Here is a 14,324-nt window from a genome sequence, read left to right on the forward strand (position 1 = left end):
TTATCTTGCTGCACTTTCACTGCATTCCTTTGAGTAAAGCATTTGGCTTTTTTATTCTTTTGCTTTACTTGTAAAATGACCTGGTTTGTTGATCTCTAACTCAGTAATGCCAGCCTGAATCATAGCTTAGAGCCTAAGTATGGTATGGATTGGACTAGGGTCAGGACCCTCTTGAACTATGAGCTATCCAGTCTTACTGTAAACTATAGTTTCAGCAAGAGCTCTGCCAGGGCCCTGTCTTCAATGCTGTGTACATGTTTTATGAGGACTCTCAGCAGATGTTAGATGACGTCATGGAAGTGTAGAGAAACCCTTCCTTTTTAAATCCTTTGCGAAGTCAGATAAGTGAATTGGTCTGGAATCCAGGGCGCTAACCACTCTTCCATGCTGCTGCCTCCTCTTGCCTTACTTCCCACACCTTGTCCCAACTGCAGTCCTCAAGCCAATCAAAGAAGTCCTCTGGTCTTTACCAATCAAGGGTAATGGAAAGGCAGAAGTGAAGCGTGGTCTGGTTTCTGTCCATACTCCCATGGAGTTTCACTGCTATAAACAGGAAAGACCGTCATGGCTTCCTGCCACCAGCCAGACAATGCAATTCTAATGAGAAAATGAGGCTTGATATTTAGTTTTCTGAAGTGCAGTAATGAAATTGTAATCCCTTTGTGCGGGGACAAGGTATCGCTGGAGTTGGAACTCTGCCAATTAACCACAGACCAGCAATATGGTTCGTTAGTCAAGGCTGGAGTGTTTCATCTCCGTGCTGCTCTGAGCACCCTGCTCTTTCCTTTTGGATTCCTCGCCTTAAGGCAGAGCTTACCCTCACTGGCCAGAGTATTAGGACCCCCTACCTTGAATGTAGCTGGGCCTCTGTACGCAGCAGGAACAGCCTGCAGGGGATATGGGCCTGTGTCATACAGGCCGTTCAGTTCAGTGTTTGGCTAGTTTGTCTAGTTTCCCCAGACTGATGCAGCTTGAGATATGTGGATTTTTCCCGTTCAGGGAGAGTGAAGGAAGTCTGTCTTTTGTGGCTTTTCAAGCCAGCCAGCTGCGCACTATCTGCTAGAGAAACAATCCGTTTATCGGATTGAGGGTTGCTATTTTGTCCACCAGCGTGTGGCTTAACCATTCTAACACAGCTTTTCTTTGCTCTTCAAGAAAGATCAGAAGTGGTAGGGGTGTAAGGCGTTCGTGTACGTGTTGCATTAAGAGAAGCTTCATGCATCGGTTTAATTTTGTCTGTCATTCTGTGTTACCCCTTTAACCCCCTCAGGAGTGCCTCCAGTTAGGACACTCGCCCATCGCTGCTGCCCTCTGTCGGGGCACAGCCACGCAGATCTGTGTCTTGCCATGTCACGGCGAAAGAATATCTGCCAGAGGCTGCGTTCAGATCAAATTTCAGACTTGTTTGCTGACGCAACCAGAGCCTCAAAGCATGGTGGTTTTTATTATGTACACAACAGAAGGAATTTTGCAGTTCTTACATCCTTGCTAATTTTATATGAAGTGGTTCTCGCATAGTTTACAGAACGTCTCTGCACACAATTACCTCGTTTATGGATGTAGCTGTATATTTATAGCTGGCTTTGGAAATCTGCTGCCTGTTTCAAGGCCGTGTTATATGGTAGTTATAAGCCCTACAGGGTTAGAGTTATTCAGCGTTTGTTCGACGTCGACGGGTTTCACTTCTCTTTTTGTCTCCTGGCACTGACCGCTGCTGTGTGTTTGCCTTGCAGGGAAATCACTTCGATCAGTATGAGGAGGGGCAGCTGGAGCTGGAGCAGGCGTCCCTGGACAAGCCCATTGAATCGGTAAGGCTCCGCCTGTCACTGGCCTCTGGGAGCAGGCTGGCTGGGGCAGTGTGTGCGAATGGATGAGAGCCCAGCCAGGGGTAGGAGCCCAACCCCCCACCCCCACCCTCCACCCCCTGTATGATAGATTTCTGCACCCCATCATTCTCAAATGAGCAGGTTTTACTTGATGTACTTTCATATCCCATTAGAATACTGTAAATCCTCTTGTTTTCTTTGTAATCAATTGTAAAACTGTCAGTTTCTAATTGTTTTTTTTTGTAAGAATGCTAGATTTTGTTTTTTTAATGTTACTTTTACGTGATCCTTTTTTTCCCCCCCCCTATTTATTTGGTAGAAATACAGTTACATTTGCATGTGTGGATTGTGTGTTGAGCGGAGTGGATAATGTACTGTCTCATGGTATGACTCATAAGGTCGAACCCCTTGCCCAAAATTGGAAATGCAGACCATAGTGGCGCATTGAATGAGAAAACATTCCTTACAGCCCGGAGTTCTTCTTGGTCGTTTCAAGGACGCCTTGTGCAAAACTACTTTCACACATTGAAGTGGGGAAAAAAATCGGCTTTTAACGTTTCCCGTTGATTAAAAAAAATAGACTAGTTAAAGTAAACAGTGTACTTCGGTATAGATTCATTTATAGTCCAACTGGGGTATAATACTAGCATGTAGCTACTGTAGTTATAAAGGCTTGATTTTTAAATAGACATTGCGTCATTATAAATCAGATCTCCATTCATTTTAGCTGTGGTTTCGCAATGATATGATAGTTATTTTGGTATAATTAGAGACAGAACAAACAGCTCAAATACATTTGTTAAAAAGGTGTGTGGCTAGTGTCACACTAGTTGCAGGTGCATTGAATTAAAATCAACCCACATCTAGTACCGTGAAAGAATGAATTACAGGATTTGTAATACTGTTAGTACATAGCAGTATGTAAGTTGACATCACATGGTCACATTCTGTAGTTATTCGTGCAGATTATTTAGAAAAAATGTTTAATCACAACATTATTGAGTGCTGTTATGCATTTATGAAATCTGAGATATTTGGTCACACACTAACCCAGCTAGTATTTTTATTTGCTTTCTCATGAGTATGTCATCCTAATGTAACTTGGATACTGGCCAGCGTTGTTAAACACCGCTGTATATGGGAACAGTCTGGTGCAGTAAGCATGCCAGTAAGTGCTGTTGTGCTTGTGTTTCTTCTGTAGGTTCTAATATATCTAGTAGGTATCACAGTGAAGTACTGAAGCATCTCATCATTTGACATTGTGACAAGCATTGGTGTGTAATAGTTAATGGTCGATTTACACAAAAAAATATTGTGACATCACTTTACTGGTTCTTCAAAAATGATTTTTTTGTCTCCGGAATGACTCTGGGAATTCGAGACGCCTGCTATCTTTCAAATGTCCTTGAGCTGCTGTGAGCCTTTAGAGCTGTTTCTTTAAGTAGGTTAAACTCCATTAGCCTTCCTTGTAAAAAGCATGAGGAGGAAGGCTGTAGTGAGCTCTTCCACCACCCCCTCTGTCCAGGCCAGCTAGCACTGGGCAGCCTGCAGTGCACAGCCACAGATAAATAGTCACTCCGGCACTCTTATCACAAGACCTGCAGTAAAACGTTCAGTAGGAAAAAAAATCCAATTCAAAACATGGTGCAAGCATGACATCTTCACTTCAAGGGCAAAAGCCGTTTTTCCTCTTCAATAATGATTCATATTTTAATGCTTTCACCTGTCATCACTATCGAGAACTAATATTTCCAGTTCCATGATCCTCCTGTATAGATAGAAACACTAAAGCTAGCCCAAGAAAATAAACTAAGAATTGTAAAATGCGTTTCCAGGGCAGCACAGGCTCACAGCTGATGCCGCAGGGAGCCCAGACAATAATTGCGAGGGAGAACCCCAGTACAGTATCCACTCCATTGAGAGAGAGATTGAAGGAGGGCAGAGAGTGCTGGCTTGTTATATTGTGCCTATTTGTTTTTGTGTGTGCGTGTGTGTAGTCAGTGTTTGTGTGTGTTGAGTGGAAGAGTGCGTCCAGAAATTTCCAGTATTGTACACAACTTGGGGTGTTCGACATTTCTCTCCTGCAGCAAATTGGCCCCAATTAGCTAAGCAGCTATGACCTGGTTTGTATTGCACGCTCTGCTTTCCTATTCCTATCTCTAGGGTACCGCTTCTCTCACTTTCTCTTCCCTCTTCTTTCCGTCTTTCCCTCTCTACACAGTGATTCGGTGTACAGTACCCTCTGTCATTCTGTGCTGGCATGGTGCTTGTGCAACTGGAACTGCATTTTTGCTGACGAGGCATGTAGATAATATCGCAGCAAGCGTCTCTACGACACCATGCTGACTTTAGCAGGCTACGGTGGTGGGGAAGACTGACAGTTGTTAAAACAGAGATTGGGGGAGGGGGGGGGTTTCACGCAAAGGGGTACAGTTAGCTCGAACCTGCCTGGCTGCCGAAAGGGAAAAAAAAAAACCCTGTAGTTGCATTTCAGCTGAAGTGAATTGTTGTTCTGTGTGCCCCTGGGTTCCCTGTACTGGCTCAGGGCCCTGCTTGGTGCTGCTCAGAAATGATAGGATTCTACAGTCATTGTCATCAAGTATTGGCAAACCTCCATCTTATTCAGCGATTATTAGTTTATTAAGGACCATAAATATTGATAAACTGCACTAGGTTGATTGCATGCTCATCTGTAAGTAGTGATTTCTGCAGTTTTGTTGCAGGATGGATCATTACTAGGATGAATGAAAATTCAGATAACATAAAGAAGGTAGAGTCAAAGAGTAATGTTTATTATGCTTAATACATTTGAGAATAACATTCTTAGAGATGGAGGGTGTTAATATTTCTGGCTGTGAGTGTAAATTTTGGGTGCTTATTTCTCCATCAGACTGTCCAATTTTGGTGCAGTGTCCCGAAGTTTCTGAGCCTTTGCTCCAGACAGTAGTTTTTAGAAAAAAGCAGAATAATGCCCCAGCCGAACGATCGCTCCTGACGAATTCAAGCCCTCTCCATCCTGCGCTGCTCCAACTTCCCAGGCAATATCCTGACCGTGGGTGGGGGGGAAGGAAAATGAGGGAAGATGTATGGAATTCTTCATCCAAATGCACACCCTTGAACCACCATCTGGGAAATCAAATCAAAGGGCAGTTTTTTTTGTTGATGCCATCAGTTGGTTAAGTCTGGTTTTTCCTCCCCACTTGTTTGACTTGCCCAGCCAATCCTCTGGTCAAACCAGCGCCCAGTGACCCCCCCCTGCCCTGCGGCCTGGGAGCACAGAGCCGTGTTCGCGGATCCAGGAAGTGACAGGTGCGATATATGGAACGGGGATGAAGGAGCCTGCCAGCGTGGCGCAGAAATGCTGCCACAGGGAGTAGCGCCTCTTCATCCGATACCCATGGCCCCGCACTCTCTCCCTCCTCTGGGGGCGAAAGCCTGGAGCCGAGCCACCAGCGCAACATCGCGAAACATTCCCACAATGTCGTGGGAAACGTGTCGCAACAGCCCGTAATGACCGGCTGGCGTCTCTTCTGCCAGAAGCGGTCGGAACCGGTGCTGGCTTGGGGCAGGCGGAGAGGGGGGCTCGTGTCCGATCCCAGTACCCACGCTGCTGGGGCTTCGGCCGCTCCTTTTCCTCGCGGGCCCGGTTTTCCCTCACCCAGACCCAAAGGGGTTCGCCGCCCCTCGTCCTTGTGTCGCTCCGCTATGTGGATATAGTAACTGGAAAAAGCAAGTGAAGGTCGCCAGCCGTCTGGACTCTGGTCACTTTAGTTGGAGTTCAGTGTTCTCCCAACCGCTTGGTTTTAGTCGTCAGCGGTTTTGCAGGTAAGTGCGTTTCGCTCACTGGAGAGAGCGGGAGACAGACAGAGAGGGAAGATGCGATTCCTAACGTGTCAGTGCACAGCCGCACCGCCCGGAACGGCGACGGCTTAAAATAACTCGTAACCCACATCTTTGTGGCCGGCAGAGGAGTGAGAGAGAGAGAGAGGGAGAAAGTGGTCAGGATCCCAGGTAAAACAGAAACGGTGTCTGCTTCTGCGGTATTATCTGTGGAGAGGCGCTGAGGGTTTAGCTGCAGCATACAGCTTCAGAGTGGGGAGGAAACGCAGGGTTTTTGCTCCTTCGAAAGACACTGGCTGCTGTCACTGCTCCAGCCCCCCCCGTCCCCATTACCGATGCAGAAGGAGACGTGTGCACAGCACCGGCCCCCGAGAGAGAAGAAGGCTTGGCACGTGAAATGGCTCAAGGGGGGTGGGGGGTGCTGTTTTGCCAAGGTGCATTGCGCTTGACCTTTTCGCAGACACAACTTCTGCCCGAGAGGAGAGAAACAAAGACGGGCTCCCAGGGCTCCCTGTCGTTGTTCAGCTGAGCAGCTGGGTCAGCAGTAGCCGCCCGGCTCATAGCTCAGCACGTCTTCCCCCACGCCTGACCGCTGTCTTGGCCCTGCAGGTGGACAGAGTACGACAATGGCAGAAACCTGATCCTGGATCAGTTAGCTGCCAACTACCAAATGGGCTAGAAGGATATAGAGGCTTCTTCCCGTCTGTAAATGTGTATGCGTTAGGCTTTCCTGTGTTTGACTTACCTCTCATTTAACGAATGAGAGTTTTCAGTTGTGAGACACAGTTCTGAACAGGTCAGTTCTGAACTCTCTGTTTCTGGGAGATAAAGGTACCGCATGAAATATAATAACTGCGTGTACTTTGCACAAAGCCTGATTCATATGGGAGCACATTTTATTATTGAGAGCTGTTCTTGATGAGAAATCCAACACAGATTGGAATACATTCACACTCCTATTTACTCCCAGATGCCTCTCTAATAGATAAAGGAAACATAATTGAAAAGATGAGGTTTAAGATTAATTATGGAACTTGATTTCAGTGCTCTCGTCTCCTTACTAGGTACATTGCTGAAGGCTGTAGTTATCTATGGCAGTGATTCCCCTTTTGGGTTCCATCTTGCAGTACATAGTGTTTATTATACCGGCAGACTGGGCAGCCATTGCTAAGGCAGGCTGTCAGTTCTTTAAACATTTAAGGCAGATTTTTAAGTCGCTGGCACCCAGTCAGGCGGATTAAGGAGGTTGTGTTCAGAGCCTGGAGATGGGAAAAGGGCCTTGGCCTCCTGCCTGGTTTCCAAAACAACTTTGTGAAACGCATTCGGGGGGGGCAGTGCTGGCTAGCATACCTCTTAAGTTGGGGGGGGGGGGTCTGTTCTGTATAGTGACAGAACAGGTGTTCCCGAAGTGACAGCTGCCAGTAGTGTAGTCCGGTGTGTTTTGTGTGAAGGAACTGTATGCAGCACCGATTCCCGTCAGCGTCTCTCCCTGCCACTCGTTGTGTGTGATCTGTAGGCAGCTAGAGGTCTGTGTTACTTTTCTGGGGACCTGTTTCCTAACGTTTTGCCTTGCATGCGTAACTGGGTAGCATTCAGTTCCTCACACCCCGAGAGAGATATCCAGCAGGTGGCCTCAGGCCCTCAGGACGCCTGGCGTGATCCCGTCGCCACGCCAACGCCCCAGGAAGCAGAACCACACAGCTGGGGACACAAAGCTGGTACCAAAGCTGGGGTTTGGTACCTTAGAACCAGAAACAATCTGCAAAGGAATGACATACCGCCTCCCCTGTACTTGTTAATGGCATGAAAGCCCTGTTGCATATTGTCTCATTCTCTTTTTAACTGGTTTAGCACATTAGAGTTCAGATACTCAAGTCTTTCAGGTGGCTTGCAGCCTTACCTTTTGGATCAGCACAATGATGAAATGACTCTTCATTTTAAATGAGAGGGAAATTTGTCCCGTGAAAGAGGGACAGTGGGCGCGGAGTTGGGCTTAGATCTGTTCTGGCGATCATGGGGATAATCATTTGTTTTCATTAGATTGGTGGCAATGCAGAAGATCATGCTGATTCATTTTGAGGTAGAACATGCTTCTGCCTGAAGCTCCCTGTGTTTTAATCCTTGTTACTGTGGGGGGGGGTTCAGTCTCAGGAGTGGGGAGTGGAGAATGTGTCTGAGGGTGGCGGTATTCCATTCCTTGCAGTCTGCCCCGGTAAACTAGCCCCCCAGTAGTGCTGGGTTGATGATGTTGGTGCCTGAGAGGATGGAAAGTTGTAAAAGATCCAGCTTCACAGTGAACTGTCAGTCCGTGATTCGACTCATCTTGCACTTTAAGGGTTTTAGTTTTGTTTTCGAGCTAGATGGGGAAAGCAAAGGAGTCAGTTTCCTCAGGTTTCCTTAAAATGCTCTAGAATACTCTTTAGTGACTAAATCAGGATTTCCAGGTTTGGTTCAGCTGCCAGTTAGAAATAAGTTAATTTGTTTTTTTTTCTGGAGATATCTATCTAAGCAGATTTCACCTGTAGCTCTCTTGTGCAGGTGACGATATTTCATTCAGGCCGCATCATACGTTAAAACCACGCGAACAAGCACACCTGCTGAGAACACCAGGGATTTGATCCCATAACTTTCCAGTTACAAATCCAGAGCTCCGTGCTCTTAAACTGTATGGTAACTCTGATTTCACATAATAAGACTTTCATTATATCTACATTTAGGTAGATAGTCTCATAGGATCCCAAAACATTTTAAATGTAGGGGGCATCTACTTCATCTATCACAGTAGTGCAAGACCCACGTGAGAGACCAGCAGTGTAGCACACAGTTATAGTACCTTGTCAGTAGAGCTGGATAAGTTTTATTTTTCTCAAATGGCCCAGAATTTCACTTAGACTTTCATCCAGTGGCAAATTCCCACACTGAAGCATAACCAAATCCAGGAGGGGACTGTTCACCCCCGGTCAGTGCTGCACCTCATCTGCGTGAGCAGTGCCAAAATGAAAGGTAAAATGTAATCCGAAATCGCAAATAGATCTGGCTCTGTAAGGTGTGACATTGACAGCGAGTGTTCGGGTTGTCTGTAAGTTAATACCTTCCCATCCCTCAGGCGCTAAATCCAGCCTGTTACTGCACCTGTCTGTGTGGGATCTGCTTCCTTCAAAGCAGACTCCCGGTCGCAGCTTTTCCCTCTCCATGAGAGTTCTGCACCTCATCACACGTTGAATTAACCCTCTGCACGGCAATTCCGTGGCCTAGGCGCAAGGAGAGCTGGGTAGAGGCCAGGTCTTCTTTCTCCCGGCTGTACTTGCTGAGATCGCTTCCTCAACATCTGCAGCTTTGCACAGTCAGGATTGGAAGCTGATGGCGGCCAACACAGTCGTCCCCGCAAAATACTGAAGTTGATCCAGATGTACTGCAGATCCGTCAGCCCAGCGAACTGCAGCTGTTTCACTCTGCTGTTTGAGCACGACTCCAAGCATTGATCTTATTTTTTCCCCTCTGAAACGGACTTGCACGCTGAAGTAGGATTATTAGAAAAAGCAGCCTCTAAGGTACCATTCCAAGGATTTATATGAAAGGTTTTTAAAAGCCATCGGAATTGTCCTAGGTTCAAATAAGGAAGCCAGCGCAGTCACCTCCCTGTTGAGGCCCAGATGAAGCCAAGCTGTTCCTGGATATCTCTCTCTTTCTTTACTCTTTATTTCTTTAGTTGAACCTCTGTAATGTTGTAACTTTCCTTCCACTGTGTCAGTTGCAGCACACTGCCCTTGACTTTTTACCATCAGTCTTAACTTGTTGGTTTCTTAGTTTGATTTTAATACCTGTTTTATAAAAATCAGTTGGTTAGGTAATTAATTTATAAACATGTTGCTTTTCACACTCTTGTTCTGTTATTAGATTTTTTTTTTCTTCAAGCAAGAAAGTGAAAAACAAAATTGATTGAAATGAACGCATTAGTGATTGGACAGTTTCTTACATTGTGTTACATTTAACTGTTCTTTTGACAGCCCAGTTTTTAAAGCCAGGTTCGTATGGAAATGCTTTCACTCCACTTGCACTGCTATTGGAATCGGCGTATTGCTTCATCTGTCTGTTTATTTTAGTGCATTCATTTTTTCAGCACAGCCTGCGCAGTGTCTCGCCCTCCTGTCTCACCTCCAATCCAATCAAACTCAGGATGCCTTCCCACTTTTCCCTGATTATCATCCCGCTTTGCAGGCTGCCATGGGCTTCCTGACTGCAGTTAATGCCAGCCTGATAGCTCTGGGATAAACAAAGACAGCAATGCAAAGTTTACCTTCCCCCACTTCCTGGGAATCTAACTGAAGCCGACGTTTGTCTCTGTAATGCAGAGGAAAGTGCTGCAGGCTTCCTGCTGTAGACGCAGGATTGAAACGCTCTCCGTGTCCACTCTGTATGTTGAAATTGTTCCTCCATCCTTTTTCACTGCGTTAAGTGTCCATTTGCTTAAAATTAAGGGTGATAGATGTAATATACGCGATTTAAAAGCAGAAAAATGTGTTTAACACTGTAAATTACTAAGGATTAGGGGCACCTGAGTATGACTGAATGTCTTGGCAAATTTGTGTATCTCGATCTGCATAAAGATTGTAGTGGTCCTGGCTCAGTACTGTTTGGGTGTAACAAATAGAAACGACCTAAATACAAAAGAGAAACAGATCTTGAAAATGTATTGAAATAAGAAGGATGTATTGAAAATAATTTCTCAAAACGTATACATCTCGTCAGTCTTGGCCAATGATTTCGTTCACAATCGGATTTAGTCTTTGCATTTCTTTTTCACGTTATCATACGATTGTAAGACCCCCTGAGTGTCTTTCACGCACCTTTTACTGTTGGGCTCCAGCCTCAGGGTAAAGGAATTGTTTGCTCCCAGAACAAATCTCCGTTCTGGAGATTGGCTTAACACTGCACAGGGCATGCTCATCTGAGAAATTGGTGCCTTTTCCATCACTGCCCAACAAAGCATACTTATTCATTCTTCCTTGCAAACCCCTTACATTATTCTTAATTGACAAAAACAAAGTATTTCATGAAGCGCTTTAGACTTAACTGATACAGATGGTTTTGCACCAAAAGCATCTTAGTCATTAAATTCAGATGGAATTCCACTTGACTGTGGATCTGCCTCGGCACTTAAGAAGCATGCAACTAAATAATGAATGATGATAATCGTGAGGACAGCCAAACATTTACTATAAAGCAACGGTGATTTGCTTGCACAGATGCATTATTCACAAAATAAATTGATGTCACAGGTGACTGATAAAGTTATGAGGAACACAGCCTGTGAATAACATTTTTCATATTAAACCAACATTTCAGGCTATCCATAAACCATCTTGACCTAATTCAGAGGTGCATGTTTTTGTCCAAGAACAAATGTTGCATACGTGTGACAGATTGAATTGAGCCATGTCATTAACCAGTACAGTACCAGTACAATTGGTTTTCAGTGGGCATCTTAAAAGTATAAAAACATATTTTTCTTTGGAGAATATATGCAGATTTCCTCAGTCTTCATGAGATGCACGCAGTGCAGTAGTTGGATGTGTTGCCTCCAGGGTTTCACTGAGGCTGCAGTCTGACTGCATTTAACCTTGCAGAAAACAGCTACTATCTTTCAGCCAACGCAGAGCTTTGTTAAGAGACGAACAAAGGTGCTGCTTTGTTAGTATTCTCTGAACAGCTGCTGTGAAGAAAAGACAGTGCTTTTGCTCAGCACATTTCCTAGTCTTGAAGAGCACCTCACCTGTTGTTGTCTTGGTATCTGAACTGGCCTGAGGAGAGATTACATATTTGCCAGACTGTTCATACTTAATATTCAGGTTTTATAATGGCATTTTCTGACATTTCTGAAATTAAGTACGCATCTTCTTTCAGGTACAGTGGATATAGAAAGTCTACACACCCTTATTGAAATTGCAGGTTTTTGTGATGTAAACCCAGAAATCAAGATAAATCATGTCAGACGTTTTCCATCTTTAATGTGAGTTTGCCACCAACAAAATTCAAGTGAAAAACAAATAGATAATTATTAGGAAAAATAATTGAAATAAAAAACCTACAACACAAAAGCCTGCCATTTCAGTAAGGGTGTGTAGACTTTTTTATATCCATTGTAGGGCTGTAGGCTCCAATTCTTGGGGAAAAAAAAAAAAGGGTCATAAAAATAGAAAGTTCGCCAGAAATCTGAACCTAGAGAGAAGAGCTCTGGGTGTTGAAAAATCTATTTTACTGTGAGATGCCAGACATGTTGGAAGACAGGGTAGGGGGGAAAAAGAACCTGTAGCTGCAGAAAATTGATTTGGAATTTGTGAAAACCACTAAAATTCCTGGTCCTTGAAAGAAGTTCATGCAACTGTCATACCACACTGGATGCAGTTCATGTGGCCTGCTAAATTTACCCATGTCCCTGTATATACACTCTATTCATGTAATTGAAAACGCGCAGAATAAGCTCTTTGTCCTAGATATGACTGATATCCGGCACTACTCCTGTAGCTCAAACAGGCCATTGTGTGGCATAATTTGTCATCTTCAGACTTTTAACACCACCGGCATAGATTTTGGAGAGATTGCACTTCATAGCACTCGCATCGATTAACAGTTTGAGTCTTAAAGCAATTGAGCGTCCTATGAAGTCATGGGGCAATGGTGCCTGATACCTGTGTACATTCTAGAAACGGGCAAAGTCATGAACTGCGGACAGTAAAAGCTCTAGAATCAGAACAATACTTTGTACCAAGTTCTTGAACTACACTTTTGCATTTGGTGTGAGCAAAAAATCTTGTAGCTGCAAAATATATTCTCTGCAAAGAAAAAGTCCGATGTGTAAGAAAACTGATTCTACACTAAAAAATTGATCCCGTGAGGCTTTATAGACGGCTACCGATTAGTCTTCAGATCTCATGCTCGTTTATATTGGCTTGCAGTCCTCCAGATCTTTGGTGACAGTTCTTTAACAGTGGTCTTCCTCAGTAGTCACTGTATTTTTCAGCAGTCAGATGTCGGAGAACTATGGCAGTGGATACTGAAGCGTTTCAATCCCTCGTCGCAACTTATAAACCATGATTCTCCTTCCTTTAAACTGTCAAGGAGTCTTGTATCGTTTTTTGAAATTTGTCTTTGAGTTTTCATCACTTAAATTTAATTCATGAAGTATTTAAAGATTGTTTTGACTGCCGTATGGCAGTCAGCTGTCTTATTTTGAATAATAGCAGTAAATGTTTTGACTTTTGTTTTCATTTGTGAATGGGTTGAAGATCGCTGTCTGAATGTTTTGTTGAGCTTGAATTTGCTGCCAAGACCCACTCCCATGATCGTTTTTCCTAAAATAGAAACATGAGTGGAGTGTGCCTGAAGAATTGTAATTGTTTTCTATTGAACGTGGAACAATGACTTGCCTACGGCAGGAAAGTGTAAAGTTGAGAATGATCTGAGTCCACCTCTTCAAAACAAACTTTAAATAATTCATGATCTAAAGTTGTCACATCAGCGTCCCATCATTTTGTGCTATTTCTTTATCACAATTATTGTTTCCTTGAATTTGAGATCTAAAACAATCCCCAGAACAGAGACCTGCTCTTGAGTTCGCAGAGTGGGAGGTTGGTGGGGACGACGGACAAAAACAAGGCACGCCACTCCCTTCCTCGAAAAAAGTTACTCTTCCAAACAAGCGTGGTCAGAGACGTCCATTGGTATTTATAGACGATCTCCAAATACTGCTCAGAGTGTCCTGCTCTGCCTTTGTATGATCCCAGCCTCTTGTCTGATGTTTCTTAAGGTATTACTGTAGACGTCCGTAGTTTGTAAGCTCGCTCAGTCAGCTGCTTCCGTGTTTGATGAATTACAGGAGCGAACATGCTCCACCTGAAGCCCCACTGCTCCCAGCAGGGCCTTGAATGTGCTTGTGCGCTTCCACGCTGGGCTGCTGAGACTCCTACTAACTTGCATCCATCTTTTTTTTTTTCCCCCCCGTCAGCCTTTCCTCACTGCACTAGAACAAAATACCTGATTCACCAGTTGGTGAAGGTGATGTAGGAGGTGACACAGAAACCTGGGATGACAATCCCCACTCCAAAAGGCAGAGAGGAGCAGGTCCCCCTCTGTTTTCTTGGAAGGAAATGCTTTTTAGAATTGCACATTGCCTCTGAAACAGTTACTAGTGGGGCATAAAGCAGTGCCGTTTGGTTTGCTTTAGTACGGGGGATGCATGTTTTATTAGTCCTTTCAGGAGTTGTGCAGATGGCAGCTGATTTTCAATTCAGCCATGTTGTCTGTCAGGTTGTAAGTGCTAAAAACATGGGGGTGGTCCAGATGCTGAATCCACCGTTAACAGGGCACGACCAAAGTCATTAAATGTAATTGAAGGCCGAGTTGAGTAAGTGGAAGACCGAGGAGGGTGTGCGTGCAGCTGCAAGGTTCAGGCATCAGGAAAGCTGACCCAGTTTAAAAGTGCATTAAAACAAAAATTGAGACTGGCGGGAGTGTCCTATCATGCAAAGGCAGAGCAGTGAAGGGCTGATATGAAGAGCACAGGCCCGCAGGGATCAGCACAGGGTAAGTATACCAAGAGCCAAGCAGGTTGCTGTTCTGGGGTTCCCATCAGTCACCCTTCTGTATTGGAGGGTGGGC

At 44.6% G+C, this 14,324-nt stretch overlaps 1 protein-coding gene across 5 annotated transcripts in view; it reads left to right on the plus strand.

The window, feature by feature from the left end:
* The window catches only part of gpatch8 (G patch domain containing 8), a 63,654-nt gene that overhangs the window by 11,401 nt on the left and 37,929 nt on the right, over nucleotides 1-14,324 (plus strand). For 2 of the 5 annotated variants that reach the window (XM_069185691.1, XM_069185688.1), the window contains exons 1-2: nucleotides 1,728-1,808; nucleotides 9,674-9,691. Coding sequence is in view for 1 of the 5 variants with exons in the window: in XM_069185687.1 (XP_069041788.1) it covers nucleotides 1,734-1,808 (75 nt within the window). In the remaining 4 variants the exon portion in view is untranslated. Of the gene's footprint in view, nucleotides 1-1,727; nucleotides 1,809-3,913; nucleotides 3,950-9,673; nucleotides 9,692-14,324 lie in introns of those variants that run through there. The other 3 variants (XM_069185689.1, XM_069185690.1, XM_069185687.1) reach the window with 3 other exon arrangements.

Source organism: Lepisosteus oculatus, chromosome 28, assembly GCF_040954835.1.
Source record: "Lepisosteus oculatus isolate fLepOcu1 chromosome 28, fLepOcu1.hap2, whole genome shotgun sequence".
Classification (NCBI taxonomy): Eukaryota; Metazoa; Chordata; class Actinopteri; order Semionotiformes; family Lepisosteidae; genus Lepisosteus; species Lepisosteus oculatus.